General features: G+C 46.4%; 2 protein-coding genes across 3 annotated transcripts in view; both read right to left on the bottom strand.

Moving 5' to 3' along the window:
- Positions 1-554: 554 nt before the first annotated feature.
- PLEKHO1 (pleckstrin homology domain containing O1) lies at positions 555-8,988 on the bottom strand. The gene is made up of 6 exons (XM_042953819.1): positions 8,773-8,988; positions 8,050-8,196; positions 3,742-3,882; positions 2,920-3,024; positions 2,444-2,545; positions 555-1,343 (listed from the first exon to the last, which is right to left on the bottom strand). Exons 1-6 carry the CDS (start codon positions 8,797-8,799, stop codon positions 639-641), a joined length of 1,227 nt encoding a protein of 408 aa, XP_042809753.1. The 5' UTR covers positions 8,800-8,988; the 3' UTR covers positions 555-638.
- Positions 8,989-14,446: 5,458 nt separating this feature from the next.
- The window catches only part of VPS45 (vacuolar protein sorting 45 homolog), a 65,037-nt gene continuing 52,571 nt past the window's right edge, over positions 14,447-26,912 (bottom strand). Inside the window, exon 15 of one of the 2 annotated variants that reach the window (XM_042953817.1) lies at positions 14,447-14,810. In XM_042953817.1, coding sequence (XP_042809751.1) covers positions 14,723-14,810 — 88 coding nt within the window. In that variant the 3' untranslated portion in view covers positions 14,447-14,722. Of the gene's footprint in view, positions 14,811-24,423; positions 25,306-26,912 lie in introns of those variants that run through there. The other variant, XM_042953818.1, reaches the window with a different exon arrangement.

Here is a 26,912-nt window from a genome sequence, read left to right as displayed (position 1 = left end):
CAATGCCATCTGCCCAGCATTGGATCTTTGAGTCAGTAGTGGGAAGGCTGTGGGAGATTAAAAGGAGAAACCCGGCAAGAGATCCAGACAGCTCAGTGTCATTCAGAGGCTATGAGGCAAGAAGCTGGTGTCTTGTGGGATCCCACACACCCTGATCAGGGCTGGGGCAGATGTCACTTCTGTGTGCACACACAGGTGGCAATGGCTTCCCTATCCCTAGGGCTAGAGCTGGGTAGCTGACATGCCACCCTCTGATAGAAAACTGGGAATGGGACATAGGAGAAAAACCCTTCCCCCAAACTCAGGAGCTTACACATGTCCTCGGGAGCAGGCATTCCCCGCCATGCCTCAGAGGGGTGGTGTGTGTGGATGGCCAGACTATGCCCGTATCCCCCTCTATCTCTCCTCTAGGTGAAAGCTTTTTAGCATTGCTGTAGGGGTCACCTCCTCAACCCTGAGGCAATTTAGGTGTCCGAGAGACAGGGACAGGGAAGGGAAAGAGGGTGGGAAGAGGACTGGGCATCAGCATGCGCAACGAGTTTCTTTTTTTCAACTGAGGTAAATAAAAAAGCTTTATCCTGCAACACTCGGAGATGAGTCTGTGCACCCCCCAAGTCCCGGCCACCGTCCCCCTGCCTTTACATCAGGCTCTTGCGGTACTGACTGTGCTGAGTGCCTGGTGTGAGGTGGGGGCTGGGGGCCTGAAGGTCCATCTGTCTGTACAGGTCCCTCAGCTCCCTGACCTCCTGCAGCACCCTCTTCGCCTGGCTCCAATTGGACGAGGCCTCTCCAAGCAGCCGCTCGGTCTCCAGCAGCCTCTGCTCGGACTCCGAATCGGGAGGGGACCGAGGGGGGTCCTTGGCCTTTCGCTTTCCATCTCCCAGTCCCTGAACCTCTGCCAGCAGCTCCTGAGTCTTCTCCAGTTTCCTGGCTACCAGGTCCTGGATCCGGGACAGCTGCCCCGGAAGGGATGGAATGAAGGCTGGGGGGTCCTCGGCCCGCAGCTGGGGGCTGCGGGCGGGGGCGGCGTCCCGCTGAGACAGGATCTCCTCCAAGGAAGCGCAGCGGCCTTTCTCCGTGGGGGTCAACTTCTTGGGTGCCTGGGGGGTGTAGGTGGCCCCTCTGTCTGGCTTGTCCCAAGCTCGGGGCAGGCCGCTTGCTCGGTCTGAGGAGGGCTGGATACGGTCAGAGTCTGCTCTCCGCCGGCTGCCTGCCAGCGGGGCCACAGACTTGTCCAGGTCAACCCGGAAGCTCTCGGCACAAGAGGTGGGTTCCTCGGGAGAAGGGTCTTCCTCCTGGATCAGGTCCAAGGTCAGCATCCCATCCGAGGTAGAGGTGGAAGCCTGGAGGGGAGAGGGCGGGAATGAAGGGGAAGAATTGCCAGCAGTGGGCCCTTCGGGACTGACTGGGAGAGAGACGCAAACTGGTCACTTCCCTCCTCGACGTGCCTTCCCTGAATGAGAAGCACGCCATCCTCACCAAGCCCTTGGGCTTTTTTACTTTTTCTTACTCCTTTGATGGTGGTTTGAACCTTTCTCTCATTTTTCTGTGATCTAAAGTAGCTTCTGCTGGTTTCCCCAATTCTCCGCTTTACTATGAGTTTCCTGAAGAGTGTCTTTCTCCTCTGTCTAGTGGACTCTAAGCATCGAACTGGGTCTGACACACTCAGGATACTCCACACAGCAAGTAACTGTCCTCCTCCACCTGTACCCTCAGAGCCACACACCTCAACCGCTTCTGCTCCTGACAACCCTGAGCCCCTTGCCTTAAAACAAAACTTGTTCTATTTCCAGAATACTGTAATAAAAAACTGACAGGGGTGTTCGGTACCTCATGTGGATTGATACATAAATTGCTTCAATCCTTCCTCACAGCGACCCTTCAAGGCGGGCACGATTAACCGTCCCGCTTTAAGGGCAGTGACGTGCAGCTTCAGGGAATCACACAGAGAGAGCAAAGCGCAAAGCTAGGCCCCAACCCAGTTCTGCCCGGTTCTACTGTACCCGGCTGGCTCTCTCCCTAGAGACCGAAGGCTCGGACAGGGAAAGGAACCACACTTTGTGTGTTACAGTGGTTCACAGTGAGCCTTCCTCCTGGAGACGACTGCAGTGCTTAATGCTGTCACCGGCCAGAATAGCCAGCCGCTGCGGGGTCGCTTACATTCCCTGGAACAGCATTCACCTCTTCTACTCCTTCACTTTCCTTGTGGGTATATCTCATTTCCCCACAAAGGATGAAATGAGGGCAAGGACTTTTGAACTCATAAGGTGCTAAATATTTTTGATATGGAGGAATCAGGCAGGGGGACGGGTAGAGGGACTGCCCCAGCCTTTGACCTTGGTACCACAAATGCCTCTGGTGGGCGGTCTCAGGTACCATCATGTCTGACATAGATGTGGAACCGGCCCTTCCACAACTTTTACTTTCTTACAATCTTACGTACCACGGCCATTAGGTGTCCCCGCGTTGGGGGGCGGCGGGAGTGTTGGATTTTTGCCCTGTCTCGAGTGGGGTGGGCGAGATAGCTGTCTTCCTCGACGGTGACCTGAAGAGATGCACTGTGAGTCATGGGTGCTCTTCAGAGACTCTGTCCTGACCCAGCAGCCCCTGAGGCCTGCACCTGCCTGGACTGGGAAATAAACCCACCCCATTAACTGCTTCTGAGAAGATCCAAGGGCAAGGCATTTACCGCACATGCGGGGCCTCTGGGGCTGGCCCCATGCATCACAAAGCAGGGAAAGAGGCGTTGTGGCAGAGGGACTTAGAAGGTAGGAGAATGGGGTTTTTAAAGGGAGCTAAAGAAGTGTAGCTGGTGGGGGGAAGCATGTAAGGGGGGGCCGCCCTGTAATCTCCCCCTTTAGTGAGTCACAATTACTGCCTCTGCGCCGGTGTTCCTCCCCTCCGGATGAGCCCCCTGACCTCATCCAAGATACGGTTCTTGGCTCGGGTGATAGCAGAGTTGAGGGCATTGATCCACAATTCCTTCTCTTCTGGACTAACTGCCAGGAAGATGAGGCTGGGAGCCTGTGGGGGAGACATTCGTGGTTCAGCCAGGGCTTTGCGGTTGGTGCCTCACTATGACAGTGAAGAAGTTACTGTCTCGTTCCCTCAGACCCAGCTCCTAGAAGGAGAGGCCTTCTGCTTCTGGAGTCATCCATAACCTAAGGAAACCAGCCTTTCTTCCTAGAAGGGGCCACAGCTTAGAGGTTGCTTTAGAAATGACCAGGGAAGAGTTAAGAAGGGTAATGGATACTAATATGGTGCTGGAGAGAATGAGAGGAGGTTCGGTAAAGGACATGTACCAAAGTAAAGATCTTTAAAGGTCTGAGTAAACAGAATGTGACAGGAACTTCCCTGAGGTCCCTCAGACAAGAGAAACTAGATTCAGAACTTCAACCACCCATCAGGGTACAGGGAAAAGTGATTTTCTCCCAAGAGATGTATGCGTGTGCGTGTGTGCATGCATGCGTGTGTGTGTCTGTGTGAGAGAGAAAGAGAGAGAGAGAGAATGAGAGGAGAGAGAGATATGATCTTTGTGGTCGGACAGTTTAAAGGCTGGCTTGCCCGGAGGGAAGGAAATGGCCAGGATATTCTGGGGTTAAATAACAAAAGTTGGCAGGAGAGCAAGTCCAGCCTCTGAACCTGGAGTGGAGAGGGAGAACCCGCAGAGGGAAGGGTTTCTCCCCTGCCCCCTACACACAAGCGGGCTGAGGTTCCCGGGGCGGAACATACGGGACATACCGTGTTGCCAGGCTGCTTGGAGTGGGCAAGAGTAAACTTGCTATGATTTTTCTTGCTCCTGCTCTTGGATTTCCGGAGCTCTTCGCACTTCTCATAGTCACTCAGGTCAAATACCTCTTGAATATTTTTCTCATCTTTTACCTAGGGGAGGGTTAGAGGGGAGGTGCTGAGGAGAAAATTACTTGGTGCCTCCCCCAGAGTGTTAGTTTAGCCCTAACTTGGGAAGCAGAAGCCTGAGGAGAAGGGAGGGATGACAGGACAGGGGGGCTGTCCTACCCAAGGCCCGCTCGCAGGCCTTGCCCTGACTCCTCAGGCGGGCTTCCGTTTAAACCCCTTATCGGCACTCTCTTCAGCTAAGCTACTTGTTTCCGGAGCCCCACGATGTCACTCTGACCCTGTTTTGTCCTTCAAGACACGGCTTAGACGGCTAGTAGGTTAATCCTATCATCCTGAAGAAAGCAAGACCTGGATAGACGTGGATGCTGATCATCCAGAGGGAGGAGAGACCAGCAGGGCCGGCATCAGGGCATGTCTGGAGGCAAAGGCCGCCTCTGGGCGCCCCCATCTTATTAAACATTTGCACTGCTGCTTTAGTACCTGACCTGACTCCCTCCTCAGATCTACACTATTCTAGAGTCATCCACCTCATTCCTTTCAGGAGCTTCAGCACCACAGAAACAGCGTTCCCCTGTGTTCAGTTTGTTCAGACATGCTGAAAAATACACCTGTAGTTAACCCTCCTTCTTCCCTCCAAGGTACTCTGGCAACCCAACCTAGCCCCTGCAGGCCTCAAAAGCCATTTAAATCATCCACCTCTGGGCACCTGGGTGGCTCAGTCGGTTAAGCGTCTGATGTCGGCTCAGGTCATGATCTCATAGTTGCTGAGCTCTGTGCTGCCAGCTCGGAGCCTGGGGCCTGCTTCTGATTCTCTGTCTCCCTCTCTCTCTGCCCCTTTCCTCTGCTTATGTGCGCACACACTCTCTCTCTCTCAAATTAAGTAAGTAAGACATTAAAAAACAATCCTCTACCTCTCTCTAGACAAAGATGCACTTATACTGTCCCTGGAGGACAAAATTTCAGACTTGTATTCTGCTACTTCTTGCCATTGTTCCAATTTGAGAGCCTAAGCCCCTTACTGCCGGGCAGTTCTTGTGTCTAAACGTAGCCTTTCCTGCATGTGGTATCTATCTGGCACCCTGGTTCTACCCTTAGCAGCTGTAGCCAGCATTTGGCTCTGAACTCTCTTGCGGAAGGTCTAATCAGAGACCACAATCCTATCCATATCCTCTGACCCAACTAGCCTTTGCAGAGTGCCACAAATTCCAGTAACATTTCTGCCAAGGTCTGTTTTATTTTTTCATTATTAAAAAAAATGTTTATTTTGAGAGACAGCAAGTGAGAAGGGGAGGGGCAGAGAGAGAGAGGGAGAGAGAGATTTTCAACGCAGGCCCTGAGCTGCTAGCACGGGAGCCCGACTTGGGCCTCAAACTTATGAATCGTGAGATCATGGCCTGAGCTAAAATCAAGAGTTGGGACACTTAACTGACTGACCCACCCAGGAGCCCCAAAGTCTGTTTTAAGACTTGCTGCAGGCCCAGCGGCTGATGCAGAGGAGGGGGGCTAATTGCACAGCCTCATTTGGGTCAATGACTGCTCGTATATCTGTCTGTTTGCCCTGGCACAGGGCTGTCCCTTTCCCAGGGCTCCCTGGCTTTGGGCCGGGAAGTGACCAGAGGCCTGGGAGGATTGTGGATGGAAGTGAGGAAGATGTCAGCAAGGGGATCCGAGAACAATTCCCAGAAACACGGGGCAGGGAGGCAGGGTGATGCATCAGGTCACCTGCCCTCCCTCCTCAGATTGGAGGCTATCAGCAGAGACCAGAAGCCCTGGAGAGGAAAGTGCTGGGTGTGTATATGCAACCAGGGAAGGAGAGTTACTTGTTCTGTTTCCCTTACAGGAAGGGGAGAAGGGAAGGGCAGGAACACGGCTGACAAGGAGCTCCAGGAAGCAGGGGACAGTGACAGGGGTCGGGCCCTGACAGGGCAGGGGTTCCCAGGGAAGATGGGTAACTCCAAGGCCCTTGTTCTCTGCTGTACGGTTTTTCCTCCGTCAAGTTCCCAAAGCCTCATTTATAATTTCCCATCTTCCAGAGTGAACCTTTCTTTTCCCCGGAGCCTGCAGAAAGGGATTTTCCCTTGCCAAAACAGATGCCCTGAACCCAGTCTCCTCTACCATGAGATCTCCCGAAGATCTAGTTCCTGTTGCTCTACATCAACCCCATGATCATAAGGTGCCCTTTGAGAATGAGGAAAATGATTAATAACAAATACAGAAGGATTTCCTTGGTGCAGGCAGTTGTGGGAGATCCTGCCTTTATGATAAGTAACGAAAAAAAAAAGACCACTGAAAAATCAAGAGGAGAGGGTTAAGAATATTTTTGCACTAACACATAGGTTACAAACATTATACTTTGCATTTCAAACACAGATCTTGAATCTCTTAGCTCCGGAGCTTATGGGAAGTGGACAGAATAGAGCCTAGAATCCTGGGTCAGCTTCACCCTCAGCCCAGGCCCGTTGTGGCACGGACGGGCTCCCAAGAAGAGAGGTGACAGTAGGCTGGTTCCCACTTCTCCTGTGCCTTTCTCAGCAGGAGCAGTGGGCCCCGTGACCAGTCAGATGCTCCTGACTCACAGGACACCAGGCATGGGAGGCTGAGGTCATTCCATCCTTCCCCCTGTCTCCGTACTCCTTCCTCCACACACAAGAAACAAGTATGCTCTTTTGCCCCCCAGACTCTGTTCTTGGGACGAACATAAACAAGAAAAAAAAATGTCTTCTTTCTTCTACCCCTTTCACTGTTCTCATGGTTCCCCTCTGACGTGTAGGAAGTTCTCTCTGACTGCTCACCAGAGTTTCCTGCCATTATGAAGTTTGAGGAAGACAGGAGATACACTTTGACACTTGCTTCTTAGTATTATTTTTTAAACTGGAAAGCCAGCCAATTATGGAAAAACCTTCTATAGGATTTGGGATTGGGTAGAAGTGGCCCTTAAAAATAAATCCTGCAATCAAATTCTTCTCTCACCTCCCTCCATCACCAAGTTCCTGGCTTAGTGTAAACAGTAAGGCTGAAACACCCTGAAGGGGATGTCTCTCTCTGGCCCTGACACAGCTTTGTTCTTCCCTACTTGCCTAGGTAGATGTTCTGTTCGGATGAATACTTTCTCTAGGACTGCGCGTGTGGCTGTTTCAATACCATAAAAGGATTTATTTACCTAAATATAGTCTGCAGAAAGCAGAAGAGGTTAGAACTCAGGGTGGACTCCCAGGAGCCTCCAGGGGTTAGGGAACACGGGATTGGGGGAAGAGGGGCCCATCCTACCAGGGGCGCAGGGGACAGTCTCCCAGGCTATGCTGACACAGTCTCAGAAGGTAGGGGCTGGAATGACTTCTAACTCACGGAGGGGCAACTCAGTTTCTCAAGTGGTACGGGTCTCTCGAATTATAGAGATAAAAAAGAGTCTGGATTCAATGATCTGGGCTCAGGTTCCGAATGTGGACTGTGGGCTTCATTTTAACTCTGCAGAGACTTACAAGAGTTCGTGACTCCATTTGTCTCCTTTCTGATACAAATGGGGGAAGTTGGGAATGGTGGAGAATACGTTCCTTGCCTTTTTTTTTCTTTAAATGGATTAGGAAGCATACTGGCTAGGAACCTTGGCTTCAACAGAAACAACTACACTCACAGATACTCTACCTGAGGTCATGTGAGGATGACCCAGGGCTGTGCATGTTTTCTGTGATTGGGACAGCTGCACTGGTGAGATGACCTGCGTAGACCTTCCTTCTAGAGACAGGAAAAGAGGAGGCTAGCTGGCTTAGGGTTGGGGGGGACAGGAAGGGGTGGAGGAGAAGCTGAATAGAGTTTTTCAGCAGCAGTAGCAAAGAAAAAAAAATCCTACCTTCAGCCAGCTGCCAGGACGGGGTACGGGGCAACAGAGGACACTTAGAACTTTTGGGACCTCTTGCGAGGGGGGTTATTGTCATTGCCAGAAAGGTGTTTGCAAAGAAAATTCATTAAATAAGATGCACACTCAACTTCGAATTCCAACCCGGGTCTTCTAGAGAAGGGGTGACCTCTCTCTGCAGATCTGATGGGGGTAGAGACCAACCGAATTGCTGAACTTGCTTTTGGAACAAAATGGGGGTTGAGGGCAGGGGGAGGACGGAGATAGGGAAGTCCCCTGTGGAGGGACAAAACGGGGAATATGAGAAAACGGGGACAGAGGTGGTAAAGGGCACCTACCTCCTTCTCAGAGATGTACAGCTGGTCCCCCTTCAGCACCACATAGCGGTTTTTCCAAATCTCCCTGAAAATCCCTTTCCCGCAGAATTTCCGGACCCAGCCGACCTTCTCCGGAGGTGCGGACGGATGGTTTCCATCCTGAGGCCCCTGCCCCCGTGCAAGAGCAGAACCGTCCGGTTAGGGGGCTATCGCTTTTCCCTCCTCTCGTTCCGTCCCTCGCGACCCCCCTCGGCTCCCCTCGCCCCTTCTTTCCCGCGACCGCCCCCTCCCCCCACCCCCTCCCCAGGCTGGACTCAGGGAGCCCAACGTTCGCTCCCCACTTCTCGGCAGGTCTGCGCTCGGGGCAACTCTCTCCCCCACGGCCGCCCTCCCTCGTCCCCCAGATAAACAACTCCAAGTGCGAGAGCGGGGGGCCAGGGCCCAGCCTGGGTGGAGGGCAGCCTCGGGATCGCCGCCGGGCCCCCCGCCCCCGCCTGCAGCCTCGGGCCCCGCCACGCCGGGAGAAACGGCGTTTCATTTTCTCTCTCATTGTCTCCTCGCCGCCACAGAGCACACGCAGGAGGCGGCCGGGAGCCCGGGGGAGGGGGCGCCGTGGGGGGGGGGGGGCGGCGGGAGGAAAGTGAGCCAAGTCCGCGCCCCCGAGCCGAGTCCCCGCACGGAAGCCCCCGGGGCGGCGGGGCTGGGGCCCTCGGGGCGGTGGGTGGCGGGCGCGGGCGCACTCACCCTCTTTGCGGAATTGTTCTTCTTCATCGTTCCGGGTGGGCGCGGGCGCGGGGGAAGGGGCGGCTGGCGGAGCTGCCCCCGGCGCCGCCGCCGCTCCGCCCTCCCTCTCCCGGACGCTCCCCTTCTTTGTAGCTCCGGTTACACTAGAGGCCGGCCTCCCTCGCACTCGCACACACACGCACGCCCGCTCCCCGCCCCCCGGCGCCCTCCATCCCGGCGCCCACGCGGCCCGGGCCCCCGCGCGCCCCCGCTGCCTGCTCCCCGGCCCGGCCCGCGCCCTGCCGTTCCATCCGCCGGCCCGCTGACGTTGCGAGTTCAGAATAAAGGGCGAATCGCGGAGCCGGAGATGGTGCGCTCCCCCACCCCCCCTCCTTTGTTTCTGACTCGCTGAGGGTGAAGAAGACGGACCCAAACCCAGCCGGAGAGCGGCTCCCCGGGGAAGGGGGGGCGCGGGACCCACGCTCGCACCTGCGGCCCGAGCGAGAGGTGGGGCCCGGGAGACCCCCACCCGCACCCCCCACCCCGCCGGACCTGCCCGGACAGACCGCGGAGGCAGCCGGAGCGGATAATAGGGAGAGGTTTAGGAAGACCGAGATAACCCAGATCGAGATTGGCTCCCTCCCAAACAGAAAACAAAAACAAGAGCGGGAACTGGCATCTGGAATTCACGATCCTTAGGTGGCAGAGATAGTGGCCTGGGTAGGTCAGACGTTGGGGAAAAGTTTTACGTTCCGGGAGCATGGGGGTGTCGATGTGTAGGGGGACGCGTTGAGAGTGGAATTAATACTAATGCACAATTCTGCCCGTTTACAAAGCCTCGGGCCTTCTTTGAGCCTAAGGATGAAGTGGATAGAATGATCTCCATTGCACACAGAGAAAAGTGAGACTCAGGATGGCTCAGGGATGTGCAGACACACATGCTAATTCCTGGCAGGAGGAGATTTCTCTGTCTCCAAAGCCATTGTCCAGAATATCATGTGGCTTTAAATGTAAGCTCCGGGGGAGGCTTAAACTTCCTACGACCCTGGGTATCTCTTCCCGCCGCACTGACATGTAAACATCCCATCAGAGTCCAGTGGAGGGAAGGGCTCAATGCCCAGAAGATGCTCTGATGACTGGGGGAATGGCTGCTGATGCCTCCTACACCAGATCTGCTTCAGAGCTTACAGACCAACATCTTAGTAACTTCATTCCTCCCCACTCGCCCCCCCCCCCCCCCCATACATATTTAAGGGGAGGAGGCGAGTCAGGAGACCCAGGTTTGGGCACTAGTTTCATCATCACCACTTTGTGGCCTTAGGTCGTGACCGAATTTCTTTAGGCCTCTGTGCCTCCATGTATTAAAAGGTGAGGGATGAACCACCACTTCCATCAACAAGCAAAGGGGACTATCAGAGGTGACCTGTGAAAGTCCTATGAAAATATGCAAGTGTTGCCCTCTAGGGTCAATTATTGAATAACAGCAAGCAGACACATCTCCTGGCGTATGGTAGACACGCAATAACCACTAAATGAATACTAATCCCCGGCACACAGGAGCAGGGAAAAGGAAGAACTCTTTTTTCTGGAGATGTCTCCAGATAAAAGGAAGTATTGGCCAATTTTGTGGTTTGAGGAATGGGGTGGGCTCAGCTTTTTCTGGCATCTGTCAAATGAACAGGGGCTTCTCTCTTTTTCTGGCACCCTCCTTTCCTCCTAATCCAACAATATTCCTCTTAACCTCTTTTCATTTACCATACTAATTAATTCCTCTATTTTAGTCTGATAAAGAAATTTATCCTTGCAAAATGCTCTTGTACATCATTTCTTTAAATCTTTAGTGCCACCTTGTGAGGTATGTAGAATAAATATTATTCCCACTTGGAAAATGAGTAAACTGCTCGGCGAATCAATCGGCTTGCCCAAGTTTACCCAGCACGTTACTGGCTAAATGGATTAGAATCCAGGTTTTCAGACTCCAGCCTACCGTTTAGGCTTTGTACACACACACACCACACCATATACACACACAGCCCCTCTCCCCTTCCCACCATCTGTATTTCTCAAGAATAAGAAAATCCAGGGGTGTCTTCATAATGAGGAAGCAAAATGTCCCAGTGTACTAGCCTGCATGATCTTTTGAGGGCTTGCTGGCCAGATAGATCAGAGCAGTCTGAATTCAGAGTTTAAATAGATTCTGGTGTATGGGAAACATGTAATTCATGACTTGCCCCATCTTCCTTCTTTCCCCTCCTTTTAGTCAACAAATATTTGAGTGTCTTCTCTATGCACGGTAGTGGGGTCCTTGTGTGTGGCATCAGGCAGGTGCTGGAGCCTTGTGGAACATCAGGCAGAGGGACTGCTCGGAAATCAAAACCCTCCAAAGTAATTTTCAGATTCCAGAACAGATGCATGTGGGCTGGAGAACCTTTCTTGCCTATTTGCTCCTTAAGATGTTACATAAATCTCTGGGCTTCTCCCCCCGCCACTAACCTGCACTGCTGTACTGCCTCATGTTATCCTGCCCCTGCCTTCCCACAGTTTTGTCTCCCCTGGTCCTATTACGCACGCCTCTTCCCCTGTGCCATACTCTTCCGGGGCCTATTCTCCAACTGACTTCTCTCCCACCAGGTGATCCTCATGGCACCTGAATTGGGATCTATTGGGATCTATGACTTAGGACTGTTTCCAAAGACCAGTTCTTAAGTGAGAAATCTCAGAGTGAGAACTTATGGGCTCTTTTGCACATTTTCATAGCGCTGTGTCTTCAGTGAGCTTGACACTGCCATACACATAAACCACAAAAATACGTTAATTTCTCTTTTTGGAGATAAGATACTGGGAGGACCTGTGATGGGGTTACCCCACTAACAGCATCACCATGGATAAGATACAACTGCCAGTTTTCATTCTTCAGTTGACTTTTTTTTTTTAAGTTCATTTATTTTGAGAGAGGGAGAGAGAAAGTGTGGGTAGGGGCAGAGAGAGAGAGAGAGAGAGAGTGTCCCAAGCAAGGTCTGCACTGTCAGACAGGAACCTAATGTGGGGATCAAACTCACGAACCATTAGATCATGACCTGAGCTGAAGTCGGATGCTTAATGGACTGAGCCACCCAGGCTTCGGTTGACTGTTTTATAAGCCAGTCCACTTGAGGGAGGAAGAAAGGAGCTCTCACCAGTGAGGATTTGTGAGTTGCTGCCTGCAAGTTTACTGGGCAAAAACTGTCATCCAAAAAGTTGTTCGCCTAAAAGCAGCGCCTCGTCTTTTGTAGAGTAACTGGGACATTTGACTAGGGCATTTCAATCTGTGGAGGAGAGGGCATCAAAAGCACATGAGACTTTAACTAAAATGCTGTTTTTTAAAGGGTAAAAATGAAAGGCCACTAATAATGTGATCAGCTCTGTAAATCTTAAATAAAAATTTAAGTCTTTCATCCTCAATAAATACCAGGGGCGCCTGGGTGGCTCAGTTGGTTAAGCGTCTGACTTGGGCTCAGGTCATGATCTTGCGGTTCGTGGGTTCCAGCCCCGCGTCAGGCTCTGTGCTGACAGCTCAGAGCCTGGAGCCTGCTTTGGATTCTGTGTCTCCCTCTCTCTCTGCCCCTTCCCTGCTTGCACTCTCTCTCTCAAAAATAAACATTAAAAAAAAAAAAAAAAGAAATGCCAACTTCTGGCATCAAACATCCTGAAGTTAAGGCTCTGTCTCTTTCTCTCTTTTTTAAAAATTGTTTATTTATTTATTTTTGAGAGAGAGATATCATGACCTGAGCCAAAGGCAGACGGTTAACCAACTGAACCGCCCAGGAGCCCCTGTAAGGCTCTTTTCTTAGACTTGGCACTGTCAGCTGGGTAGCAGAATGGAAGCGGGCAAATACTCAGGGCAATGGTCTAAGAAAAGTCTCCATTCTTACTCTTCTTATTCCAAAGAGTTATCTTGCCTCGAGGAAAGGAAGCACAGGTCTTCATGCTTGGAGGGAGGGTTCTGTTTATTTGAAAAGACTGTGTAACTTGCTGCATTTAAAATACTGTCTTCCCCAAATGTCATATGACTTCACTCATAGGAGGACTTTAAGACACAGAACAGATGAACACAAGGGAAGGGAAGCAAAAATAATATAAAAACAGGGAGGGGAACAAAACCTAAGACTCTTAAATATGGAGAACAAACAGAGGGTTGCTGGAGGGATTGTGGGAGGGGGGATGGGCTAAATGGGTAAGGGGCACTAAGGAATCTACTCTTGAAATCACTGTTGCACTATATGCTAACTAACTTGGATGTAAATTTAAAAAAATAAAAAATAAAAAATAAAATACTGTCTCCCCAAGTGAAGGCTATCTCCCTTTTTTAGGATTATAAAAATTGGAAAAGTAGAAAAAAGTACCTAAAGTGACCCACCAAAAAAAAAAAAAAAAAAAAGAAAAAAAAAAAAAAAGAAAAGAGAAGTAAGACCTAGCTCTGAGCTATACTACGGCCAAAAGCCTTAGGGCTTCACATGACTGGAAGTTAAAGAAACAATGATGAAAAGGGGGAGGAGGAATGGGAAAAGGGGGATGGATGGAATGACCTTTATTTTCCCTTTTATTTCTTGAGTCCTGATTAGTGCAGTGGGAGGGTTGACAGGAATCCAAACTTTTTATGTAGTGATTTTTTAACCCCAAGTTGGAGATAGGAATCAGTCTTACTGTCCTATTTGTAGTCAAATTTCATTTAGTGTTTACAATGTTCTAAGTGCTTTATATGTATTATCTCATCTAATCCTGACGATCCTATGAGGTAGTTTATCACTTTTACATATATATCATATGTATATTTATATTTATATTTATATTTATATATCATCGCCAAAGTCTGATAATTGTGACAGATTTGAGCCTAGGGTATCTGAGGCTAGAGAATATTTTCGGTTCCACATGAAAGAAAGGTTAAAAAACATATAAAGGGCCTACAGAGAGCCAGAGAGGGATTGTGCTGTGTTTTTGCCATGATCTGAGGATGCTGTAATCTGGCATTAGTGACATCAGCTTCCACTGCTTTCAAGAGAACTGAAATTGACACCAGAACTTATCATCTGCCTTGACATTAATTTTTTGAAGTTTATTTATTTAGAGAGAGAAACAGAGCATGCGTGCGGGGGAGGGGCAGAGAGAGAGGGGAGAGAGAATCCCAAACAGGGTCCGCACTGTCAGCGCAAGAGCCCGATGTGGGGCTTGAACCCACAAACTGTGAGATCATGACCTGAGCCAAAGCCAAGAGCTGGATACTTAATCGCCTGAGCGTTGACATAGTTTAAATATCCTCTGGATAGAAGTGATGCCTTCTCTCTGTTTGGTGTAAAGCCAACTCATGCCTCATCTTGCGAATTCCCATAAACCCCATTAACCCCAAAGAAATAAAAACTTGTATCTTTTCACAAAATGGATTTTTATTGTAGTCATACATGGTTTCTCAGTGCCACAGAAAATTGCAGTGTAGGAACAATTTTTGGATGGCTTTCTACAGAAACATGATGAGTTTTCAAAAATGAGGTGTGCAGGAATGTGGTTAATGAAAAGTAAAAGGGGTCAAGAGAAGGGAGGATGTGTAGTGTGTGCATCAAATGGTTTACTTTTTAAACCCCTCTGAGCTCTGATAACCATTTTCTCAAGTGAGATCCCAACAAAATTCATCAGAAACCAAAGTGATTGTGCTGTCAAATACAAGGAATATATCTGTTTATTTGATAAGGAAACCACGGGAAAGGTGGGTCAGGACCGGCACAGAGTTCTTCTCAACTTGTCCCTGGGAGTGTGGGTGTCTGTGCCTACAGTTCAGGAGTGAGCAGGCTACCTGGAGGTGGGTTATAAGGACAAGCGTGAAACCCAAGGCTCTCCTCCAACACCTGCGGCCGGTGGGGAAAGCCTGCAGGGAGGTTGAGGGCGAGCTGCGCCGGCCTCCTCACCCTGCGCCTCCTCTCCCCGCGCCGGTTCAGGTTCACCGTCTGCTTGTGGACCTCGCTGTAACTTGAGAGCTCTCCTTGCTTCTGCTGTGCAGTCCGGAAGCCAGAACTTCCTCTAGGAAACTGACCGGTAGACTTGAGGTTACTCAAAGGGGGAAAAGAAAAAGCATCTCCAAAATAGAAGATCTTGCCTGTGACTTGTGACTGGATGAAGGAGATCGTGAAGAGTATGCAAGGATTACTGGCCTGGTGTGCGGGGCACTCAGACATCCGGGCTAGGAGAGCCCTCCCTCTGTGCTCCTCCCCAGGGTTCTCATGGGGTTTTTTAGCACTAAATCTGCAAGATCTGGTAAGGCTAAAACTTCCCGTTTGAAATTTCTAGTTAGGAACCCAGGAGTTTTAAGCGCAAGGCTACTGTATTAACTGAGAACCACGTTCCATCAAGCACCTCTTATCTGTACTCTCGACATGGCTTCAGAACTTGGACTGTGTCCCTTCAGTCTCCTCCTCAGCCAGTGTCCTCTGCAAAGTGGCACTAGAATTCATTTTCTAAAATACAGACGATATCCTATTGCATATTTCTGCCTCTTCCACTTGAAGACCTTTCTTTTGCTTACAGAATGACGCACAAGTTAAAACTTGAGGCCCTTCACAATGTGTCCTTGCAATAACTCATACTTGTATTTATTGTGTTCTGAGAACTGTTTTAAGCCATATGTGCATGTGTACATATGTGTGAAATAGACACTATTATCCTTATTTAAAAGATGACAAAATCAAGCTATGGAGAGGTGAAGTGATTTTCCAAGGTCACCACAGCCAGTAAGTGGCTTAGCTGTGACTCAAACCCAGGCTCTGGAACCTGTGCCCTCGGGCCCACATATACTGCCACTGGATTGTTCCCTTGCTCGGCTGACTCCACTTCCCACCCTGCAGCCCCGAGAGCGCCCCAACACTTGCTGTCCCCTAAACACCTCATGTGCGTTCCCACCTGTTTGCTCTTAGGTCCTGTGTCCAAAATGCTAGACAGCCCTTCTCTGTCTGACGAAATCCTGTATATATATTTTTAATGTTTGTTTATTTTTGAGAGAGGGAAAGAGAGAGACAGAGCACTAGTGGGGGAGGGGCAGAGAGAGAGGGAGACACAGAATCTGAAGCAGGCTCCAGGCTCCGAGCTGTCAGCACAGAGCCTGATGCGGGGCTCAAACCCACGAACCATGAGATCATGACCTCAGCTGAAGTCGCACACTCAACTGACTGAGCCACCCAGGCGCCCCTGATGAAATCCTTTAAGGCTAAGGATTAAAAGCCACCTTTTCTGTGAAGCCTTCTCAAACTCCTCCATGCTGGACGGATCCCTCCCACGGCTCTAATCACTTTCTGGTGCTATTTTAGCTCTGTATGATTATTCCATAGGTACTCCTCAGTTATTTCTGTCACACTAGACTGTGAGGTGCTTAGGGTGGGTCTGAGAGTTCTTCGATCTCCAGGGTGGATCTCCAGCATTCACTGAGCACAGATGCTGACTTCTAGCAGGGACCCAATAAAGGTATACTGAATAAGTGAATTCATTTGAATGGCTCCTGTTGGCAAAAGAGCCTTTGCTGTGATATAGGAGCTCTGGGGGCGGTATTTTTAAGTGCCACACTCACGCTCAGGAGACAGACCTGTAGCAGAGGGTTGGGAGGGGTGATGGCCAGGTCCCTTATTATTACTACTGTTTTGCAGTTTTAGACCTGTCAGATTTGGCACTTGGAGGATTTAAATGAAAACTCCTTTGCAAAAGAAAAAAAAAAAGATGAAGTAGAGGGAAAGGAGTAGAAGCTAAATTCATTTATTCCGCTACTGAAATATGGGCACATCTGTCTGGCCTGGTTTTCTGGCCAGTAGGACTGGAGACACGTGGAGGACAGAAAACAAGTGTCAGGAAACGAAGTAGCACTGCTTTCTTGAAAGACAGCACAAGAAGTCTTTGGTCAGTGATGGTTAAGAATGAAACAAACCTGCTGGGAAACCCTACGGGAATTCAGCGGTGACCTTTATTTGCTTCCCTTCAGACTCTGCTACCGGTGCAAAGAAAAGAAGTAACTTAACTGAAATTATACTTAATGATCCTCCTCTGCGTATCAATAAGACCCCACATTTTTGACTGCAAAGAGAAAATACTATTTATATTTGCCAAGTCTAATTTTATTTCCTAGGGCCATTGTGACTTTTAAAAAGTATCTATTTGAGGACTTTGATGAGTCACTGTGGAATGCTTAACAAATTATGGGCGGTGAACATATTGGTATCTATACCCCAAATTTAGACTATGTTTATGAAAAACAACAAAAGAAGGATTTTTCTTTCCTAGCTTTGTTTTAAATCAATTTCGCTTACAAAGCAAACTAAAAAGTCCCCTTCTCCTGTGGTACTATAATCTAATTCAATTCAGCTCAGTTCAATTCAATTTAACAAGTGTTTTACTGAGCATCCGTTATGAGGTAGGTGTTGAGCTGGGTGTACAAAGGATCACTTGTTAGGATTCTTACCTTTAAGGGACTGTCTGAGACAGATACAGTCACAACTCAATGTGAGACAAGATATAAACAAAGATGGTTCCAGAAGCTAACCCAGGAGGTTAATGCTACTGCTCGTCTTGGTTTGTGCTGTCATGATTCCCAACTCTATGGCAAGAAGCAAGGTGGGCAGTAAAAGGCCCCGATTTTAAAGTGAACCTCAAGAAAGGCTTGCATCGCACATTGAGAAGAGTTTCTTCACTTTCTAGTCTTTGGTAAGGAACTAGAGACTATCACTTACAGGATTTTAGATTTTCATTACTAAAGTAATTTCGTTGAACAACTGTGTTCTTAAAGCTACATAGCAAGACTGTCTATCACCTACATCTTCCTCTTTTTTCACTATATTCCACAGGTAGAAATTATATGGGATTTTTTTTTTCTTTTTCTTTTGAGAGAGAGAGACAGAGAGAGAGCATGAGTAGGGGAGAGGGGCAGTGGGAGAGAGAGAGAGAGAGAGACTCTTAAGCAAGCTTCCACACTCAGCCTGGAACCTGATGTGGGGCTCGATCCCGTGACCTGAGCTGAAATCAAGCTCAAATGACTGAGCCACCAGGGTGCCCCTATATGAGTTTCTTAATAATAAGAAAACCAAAGACACCAAAGGAAGCTAGAATCAAATGTGAAGGGGAATAATGAAACAAAATGAATGGAATTTATGGGAAGCAGGAACCTAGAAAAAGACTTTCTGGAAAATAATGAGAAAAAAACTTGAAATGTTTGCCTTAATGGAGTAATAATCTTCTAATTACAGCCAAACACTAGAGATGCTGGAATATAGGAGTGGGTCAGAGAGAAGGATGTGACGGAGCATTTAATAGCCCAGAACACTGAAGTCTTCTCATTTTCCACTGCTTATGGCGCTCAGAGCTGCTCTGATATCTTGTACCTCTTTGCTTTTGCACATTCTATTCCCTCTGCCTGGAGGACTGCCCATTTGTGTCATACTTTATCTGAACTATGCATCTTTTACAACTCAACTCTCATATTATCAATCCTCTAGGAATTCATTTGTCTACATGTCTTTTTTCCACTGAAGTCTATAAGCTTTTTGAGGACACAATACATGAACACATTCTTTTGGTAAAAGTTTTAAATGGTACACATAGAGCTCAGGTCTTCCTGGATTCATCTCTTCCCCATTATTCTTTCCAGAGGACAATTTGATTAGCAAATATTTGTTAAGTGCCTACTATGTGCCAGGCCCTGTTGTGGAAGCTGTGAATATAGCAATAACCAAAGTAAAAAAGTTCTCTCATGGAATTTACATTCCAGTAAGGGAAGGGGAAGACAAAGGAAGTTAATAAGTAAAATACAATAATAATAACACAACAAAAATAATCATGGTGAACTCCTAACACTGTAGGTGAGGTTCTGTTCTGATGAGATAAAAACTATCCCACTTTACAAAGCAACTGAGGTACAGAGAAGCCTAGGTCCTACATCTTGAGAGTGACAGAGTTGGGATACAAACCTAGGCAATCTGGCTTCAGAGTTTATTCTTGTAAGCAGGATACAGTGGTCTGGGGTATGTCAGATAAAGAAAGCGCAATGGGGAAAAATAAAGCAGGTTTGAAAGAGAGGTGGAGGTGGTGTTAGTGGTGTGAGATCTTAAATCCTGTGGTCAAGGAAGGCCTCACTGAGAAACTGACATTTGAGCCATGACCTGAATGAAGCAACAGAGAAGATTATCTGGGGAAAGAGCAAGTGCAAAGGAACCAAGGCCGTGTGTGCTGGGGAACAGAGAGGAGGCCAGTGTGGCTGGAAGTCTGGGTAGTGAGAGAGGAGACAGAAGGAGATGGATGGGAGTAGAAGATGAGATCATGTGAGGCCTGGTAGCTTGCTGTAAGGATTTTGATTTTTACTTTGAGTAAGAAAGAAAACATCTGGAAGTTGTTTATTTATTTATTTTGAGGGGGTGCGGGGGGGGGGGGGGAGAGATTCCTAAGGAGGCTCCACGCTGTCAGCGCACAGCCCGATGTGGGGCTCGAACTCATGAATGGTGAGATGGTGACCTGAGCCAAAATCAAGAGTTGGATGCTTAACCAACTGAGCCACTCAGGCACCTCACATCTGGAGGTTTTTGTGCAGAGATGTGACATGCCCTGAATTACGAATTTTCACAGGGTCACTCTAGTGATACAGAGAAGGTGAGGCAGTTGTAACAATCCAGGTAGAAAATGATGGTGGCATGGACCAGGGCAGTAGTAGTGAGAGCGTGTCAGATTCTAGACACACTTGGAAGCAAAGGATTGTAAGATTTACTGATGAATCAGGATGCAGGTGTGAGAGAAAGAGGGGAGTTGAGGAAACACCCAGGTTTTTGGCCTAAGCATACTAGGAGAAGGATGGTATACAATTAACTGAGGTGGGAAGTCTGAGGGAGGATTAGGTTTAGAAAGATATATCAGAAGCGTGGTCTTGATCATGTTACATATGGATAATTAGACACTCAAACCGAAGTGTCAAGTAGACAGCTGAATATACAAATCTGGAGTTTGGGGAAGAAGTTCAGACTAGAAACAGTAGTTCTCAATGGGGAAAGGGGGGCAGAGAGGTGTCATTTTATCCCCAGGGGATATCCGGCAATGTCTGGAAACATTTTTGGTTGTCGTAACTGGTGCGCTCCGGCATCCAGAGGCTAGTGACGTTGCTGAACATCCCACCGTGCACAGGACAGTTCACTACGACAAAGAATTATCTGGTCCCCAACACTGATAGTGCTGAGGCAGAAACTCTGGACTTGACATACACATTTGGGAGTATGTAGCAGAGAGACTTTAAAGCCATGAGCCTGGAGAAGACTGCCAAGGGAGTGGGTACAGAGGAGAAGACTAAGGACATCTAAGCACTAAGGAAGTCTAAGGACAGTGTTCTAGGGGTTCCAAAAATAGGAAAAATGAACAAAACTGACAGAGCAGGAACGGCCAGCGAGACAGGAAGACCGGGAGACTACAGTTTCTGGAAGCTAAGGGATAAAGGTGTTTCCAAGTGAAGGGACTATTAACTGTGTCAAATGATGTTGACAGGTCAAGTAAAATGAGTGCTAAAAGTTGACTCTGGGTTTAGCCATGTGGAGGTCCCTAGAGACCATAGTGGGAGCAATTCTGGAGAGTGATGGGGGTGAAAACCTGAACAGAGTGAGGTTTAGAAGAATATGTGGGTTCAAGAGAATATGTCAGGAGAGGAATCAGGGACAGTGACTATAAAGAGTTCTTCAAGAATTGTGCTACAAAAGAGAACAGAGAAATGATACAGGACCTGGAAAGAGATAGGAGGCTACCGGAGGGTTTTTAAGGGTGGGGGAAAGTCAGTAAGTTTCTATGAATGATCCACTAGAGTGGGAAAAACTGATTGAGGAGAGAGGAGCCAGTTTGGAGTCATATCCTGGAGTAGGTGAGGGATAAGACCAGGTGCCTATGAGGGGGGCTGAGCTAGGCTAGGAACACTGGTCCCAGGGGACAGGACAGATGGAACTAGCGGGGGAGGGGCAGAGAGAGAGAGAGAGAAGAGAATCCAAAGCAGGCTCTGCGGCGTGCCCAGTCAGTGTGAGCTTGACAATGCGGGGCTCAATCCCACAACCTGAGCGGAAATCAAGAGTCTGACGCTCAACTGACTGAGCCACCCAGGCGCCCTGGAGGCAGTATTTTCTTTAAAAATTTTACTGTTTATTTATTTTTGAGAGAGACAGAGAGAGAGAGAGAGAGAGAGAGAGCGAGCATGCAGGAAGAGGTGGAGAGAGAGGGAGACACAGAATCTGGAGCAGGCTCCAGGCTCCGAGCTGACAACACAGAGCCCGACACGGGGCTCAAACTCACAAACCATGAGATCGTGACCTTAGCTGAAGTTGGACACTTAACCTGTTGAGCCACCCAGGCGCCCAATAAACTAAGTTTATTTTCTAAACTTATTTGGCTATAGAATCCTTTTTTAGTGGAATACCTATCAATACTAAACAAATGCCAAACACATTTTCTATAGGACAGACCTTGGGAAACACTGAATTAAGACAAAATATTTCCTTGATTATAACCACTTCCACTGAGGAATTGACACTTTCTTACAAACAATGTAGCCTATTAAAAAACATAGCTTCTCCTTCCCAGTTCCCACCTTAGCACTAGACACCTGACTTATGGGGAAAAAAACCAAAACCCTAAAAGCAAAGCAAAAGAAAACAAATAAACAGGAGCCCTTGGCTTTATTTTCTCACTGAGAAGAAAGAGGACAAAAGCCACCAGTGGGATTCTGCCTGTAGCCAGCATTGTGCGTATATCATTCACTGGAGGGCCGTGTGAGGAGAAAGTACTACCCTTGGAGTCCACAGGGCAGAAAACAGACTCCTCAGGGACACAACTGCCTGTAATATCAGTTATACAGGGGCCTGAAAGGAGGTTATCAACCGAAAACCAAAAGAGCTAGAGATACACTTTCTCACCACTGGGAACATTCAAGACCACATCAATTTCTCAAAGCAACCACAACTACAGGAGTAGAATGGTGACCACTACAAAAAAATACAAGAAGCAAAGCCCCAAATAACCTGCCTGCAGCAAGCATGGCTGTGGAAGGCTCTGTGCTGGCCTATTAATTACACAGGTGCTGACTCTGGGAGCCTCAAAGGGGACATTTTAAGTGAGCACAAACGGAACCTGAGCTACTAAACATTTTTGTCCTCACAGACCACAACACAAAGGTCATCTGGCAGCTGGGCTACTACCTTCATAGTAAATTTTATCACTGCCCTGGTGTATTCCTACTTGGGATAATAACAGAATTCTGCTCTTGAAGGGTTTCAAAACAAGTGCTTGAAGTATGGGTGATGGCAGAGGTGGTTGATGATGAATATCCAGAGTTCCCCAAATAGAAGAGCAGTTAACAGTAGCAGCAGCAGCAAGTAACAGTTATTGACTGCTTCCCCCACGCCAGATTCTCCTGCAAGCATTTCATATATGTTCTATTATCCGTTCAGCACCACAGTGATGTGAAAGAGCCATTATGGACCTCCATTTTACAGCTGAGACACTGAGGCACAAAAAGGTTAAATAATTTGCATAAAGTCATATAAGTGGACACATGGCAAAACTGGGATTTAAAAAGGTAGTCTTGGCACTGGAGTCCATGCTCTTAAGTGCTATGCGAAACTGCCTTTTTTTTTTTTTTTTTTTTTTTTAAGAGAGGGAGCATGCCTCAGTGGGGCAGAGGGGCAAAGGGAGAGACAGAATCTTAAGCGGGTTCCATGTTCAACGTGGAGCCCCACGCGGAGTCCAACTGGGATCATGACCTGAGCTGAAATCCAGAGTCTGAGTCACCCAGGCACCCCTGTACTGTCTTTTAAAAGATGAAAGGTACCAAAAAGTGATGTGTAAATCACAGGTCCCATTCAACCCCAGAGGCTCTAATGACAATCCCTGTGAAAGAACAGGTGTCCTGGTGGATACATCACTCAGCTGAGGAAGGTAACAGAGTTTTGGCAGAGGAAAGACAACTCAGGGCTGTGCTGACAATAATCAACTACTTGAGTATTTAATAATCTCGGTGACATAAAAATGATAACTTTTAAGAATCTGTAGAACATTTCAGTATTTTTTATCATAAAAAACAGAAATGTAGATCATAAGGGTGCCTGGGTGGCTCAGTCGGTTAAGCATCTGACTCTTGATCATGATCAAGGTCGTGATTTCATGGTTCTTGAGATCGAGCCCCACATCAACACCTGTGCTGACAGCCTGGAGTCTGCCTGGGATTCTCTCTCTCCCTCTCTCTTTCTAAAAATGAATAAATAAACTTAAAAAAAAAGAAATGTAGATAATATATGAAGTAAACAGGTCACTTTTGTGTCACTACACAGTTAGAAGTTTTGAACTTTTCCTTCTATTTTTAACTTTCTATTGTTTAATCCAACAAATCCTGAAACAAATATGCAAATACAGATTGGGTCTTACACACTACACAAAAAGGCATACCCTATAAACTTGTAAACGACGAGAACATTTTTCTAAAATGCAACATCCTGACTATGAGCAACAGAAACTATTCAAACAAGCTTATGTAAAAGAAAAAGGTGTATTAGATGGCGTGGGGCTGGGGGTAAGCTGAAGCGATGGGAGGGAGAAGGGGATCAGTATCTCCCTCTGACTCTCTTGTCTCTATTTGTGTCTCTCTCATTTATTGGTTTCTCAACTTCACAGTGTTTATCTGCTTCTTTCTTCTTTCTCTGATTTGAGTTGAAGTTTTTTTTTTTTAACCAACCTCCATACAAATTGATGATTTTTGATAGTTTTTTTTTTTTTTTTTTTTTTTTTTTTTTTAAGCAGGCTCCTCATCCAACATGGGGCTTGAACTCCCAACCCTGAGATCGAGAGACTGAGCCAGCCAGGCATCCCAAGAATTGAAGATTTTTAAGTTTATTTTTAAGAATCAAGTGCACATAACCTCAGTGTTGCATGGACATGATGTGAAGGTTAAACTGGTAATAAAATCTTTGTGGCTGGAAAATTAGTAATTTAGCATCTTAAAAATATTTGGGGTGCCTGGGTGGCTCAGTCGGTTGGTCATCCATCTCAGGTCGTGATCTCACGGCCTATGAATTCGAGCCCCACGATGGGCTCTGTGCTGACAGCCCAGAGCCTGGAGCCTGCTTCAAATTCTGTGTCTCCCTCTCTCTCTGCCCCCACCCCTCTCACACTCTGTCTCTCTCCCTCACTCTCAAAAATAAATAAGCACTAAAAAATTTTTTTAAAAAATATTTATGTTCTGTGACTCTTGATCTCAGGGTTGTGAATTCAAGCCCCATGGTGGGTGTACAGCTTACTAAAAAAAAAAGTAAAAAAAAAAAAAAGTTTATGCTCTTGGAGGCAGTAATTTCACCTTAACATTGCTAGCAGTGCATGAATCTAGGATCACACAAATTTGAACTTGATTTACAGGTTTGCACTTCCTTGTCGTATGACCTAAGGCAAATTATTTCATTTCTCCATGTTCTTGTTTCTTCATTTTAAAATTGAAATCACAACACTGCCTCTTGGATCACAAAGATTAAATGAGATAATATATGTAATGAAGTCACCAGACTGTCTGGCATCTAGTATATGCTCAATTATTATCTCAAGTGAATGAATGGACAAGTATATAAGGATGTATATAAAATAATGTTTATTACAGCATTATTAATATGATTGAAAAATTATAAACAATTAATACCAAAGAATTTTATCCACCACTGTAACACTTAACACTGTAGTCTTAAGATAGCTCCTGGAACACAGTAGGCACTCAATAAGTGCTGAATGAACAAAAAAGGGTTGGTTGAATAAATTGGGGCACAATCAGACAACAGAATGCTATTCAGTCACTCTAAAAATGACATATGTTGGAATTTTCATTGAAAGTACATGTATAGTACAGTCCTTTTGTTTAAAAATATATGTGTGTACATTAATAGAAAAAGGTCCAAAAGGCTATACATACATCAAGATGTTGACATTTCCTATGGTGGGATTGTGGCAGTATGGATATTTTTATTATCTTATTTTTGCTTAGCTGTATTAAATTTTTTTCCTACGAGTATTATGCATTGATTTTGCAGTGAAAAGCTATTTTTAATTTTAAAAATATATGTTCCAAATGCACAAATAAATTGGAACCAAGAGACAGACCTAGATTTGAATCTTGGTTAAATCCAGTTTTTTCAAAAAGCATCTTATTAGAGTTATTCATTTATATGCTTATTTTCCCATTGGACATCGAAATCCTTAAAAATATGGAACATGTCTCCACGTTTGTCTCTTTGTAGCGCCTTTCACAAAACCTTACATGTTATCAGTGCTCAGTAAATGCTTGTCAGTGACAGGCAATACACCCCACCACAGCTCTTGCAATGGTGTCTAACGCGTTGGTCACAGCAGCAAAGTAACTCCCTCTAGAATCTCTACGGAGATGGTGATGGTTCCAACACTTTTAAAAAACTGATCCTGAAATGCCCATAAGTGAACAAGAGTGTCCTCTGGATTCCTCTTCCTTTGAAATGCAAATTCTGTTACAGGATCCTAATTTTTCTGTAAATAATTCAGAGATCGAACCAACTTGTGGTTACAGGAGAAGGTCCAAGTTTCTAGTGTTACTTGTTTAGGTAGAAATCTATAAAGTACCTGTTGAAGATATTAATCAGCCCCCTCCCAGCTTCACGTTTATTTACAGAAATCCAAAATGCCAAATGTTTTCTAGGCCCTAAAACGTACTCTCTGCAAAAAAAAGTACTCTCTGCACTGTAACTTACTTACTCTGTCAGGATTATATTATTACCAACCCTTAAGTTATCATCTTAGGTAGTGATGAAACTAATTAAGAGTTATAACTAGTTAATCAAGTTAACCATTTTTTATTCAAAGAGCAACACTGTCTTAAATCTCATTCTTAATTATATTTGGATGACAAAAATCTTAAAACAACACTAAATGATTCCTCACTTTTGTACTATTTTTTCCCCTGCTTTGGTTTACAACATATCTTAGTAGGCAGAAAGCTTCACATATTTGTGAATTTGGTAAAAACAAATTCTGCCTACCTTATAAGTGATATTTATAAGCAAGGGATTAGAAAAATCATAGCTAGATAAATCTTAAAATATTCTTTCAGCTAAGTGCTTAGTTGCCCAGACTGGAAACACACCATCTGAGTTCAATTCCAGCTTTGTCGCCTATTAGGTCTATATGACTTTGGATAAGGTTTTCACTTCTCTAAAACCTCAATCTCATCTGGAAAATGAAGTTGATGATAATAATAAAAATATCTACCTCGTTGGGTCGTTACGAGAATTAAACAAAACTGAATGGATAAAGCAGTACTATCCAACAGAAATGTAAAGCAAGTTACAAATGTGAACTGCTATAGGATTCTAAATGTTCTATGACTATATTAGAAAGGTAAAAAGGAAGGTGAGATTAATTTTAATAGCATATTTGGCTTAACCCATATATCCAAAACATTATCAACATCAAAACATTATTAATGAGATTATTTTACATTTCTTGTTTGGTATTAAGTCTTTGCAATTTGATGTATATTTCATATCGGCAGCACACCTCAAATTAGACCAGCCACATTTCAGGCGCTCAGTAGCTACATGTGACTAGTGGCTATCTTCCTGGATAGCACAGGTATAACGTGCTATCTAGTGCATACTATGGCTAAATAAATTTAATTCTTGGTATCATCATAACTCCCTTTTTAGGAATTGCTATGGATTTTTCTCCAAGTATGTGACTCATAACACTAGCTAATATTGGGTGGTTCTGGAACAATGGCGTTAAAAAACACTGAATTACATGGTCAGAAAACTATTCCTTCTAAAATTATTTTTTCATCTTTCTGACCATATTGAGAAAAAAGTGTCAGTTTGATACTACAAAACTTTGTTTTTAAAATTTAAATTTCTTATCGATATATAATTCACAGACACGAAATTTACCAATTTTAAGGGTGTTGTTTGATGATTTTGACAAATGGATACAGTTGTGTAACCACTTCCCTAATCAAGATACAGAACATTTCTATCACCTGGGCCAAGGCTTCTTAAAAGCCAGGAAAACTAGTGCAACCTCAACAACAAGAGCCCTGCAGTCAACCCTGTATCTTTGAATACATACAGACTGCTTTCTGGAAA

Source organism: Panthera leo, chromosome C1 (assembly GCF_018350215.1).
Source record: "Panthera leo isolate Ple1 chromosome C1, P.leo_Ple1_pat1.1, whole genome shotgun sequence".
Classification (NCBI taxonomy): Eukaryota; Metazoa; Chordata; class Mammalia; order Carnivora; family Felidae; genus Panthera; species Panthera leo.
This window is presented reverse-complemented; position numbering and strand designations above follow the sequence as displayed.

What these genes read in the sequence shown, in the direction of transcription:
- PLEKHO1 (XM_042953819.1), bottom strand. Translation starts at nt 8,799, where the DNA reads ATGAAGAAGAACAATTCCGCAAAGAGG. An exon ending in CCAAGCAGCCTGGCAACACG is followed by an intron (nt 3,025 to 3,741) that starts GTATGTCCCGTA and finishes TCTCCCCCACAG; the next exon opens with GCTCCCAGCCTCATCTTCCT. An exon ending in GGGGACACCTAATGGCCGTG is followed by an intron (nt 1,344 to 2,443) that starts GTACGTAAGATT and finishes TCTCCCCTCCAG; the next exon opens with GCTTCCACCTCTACCTCGGA.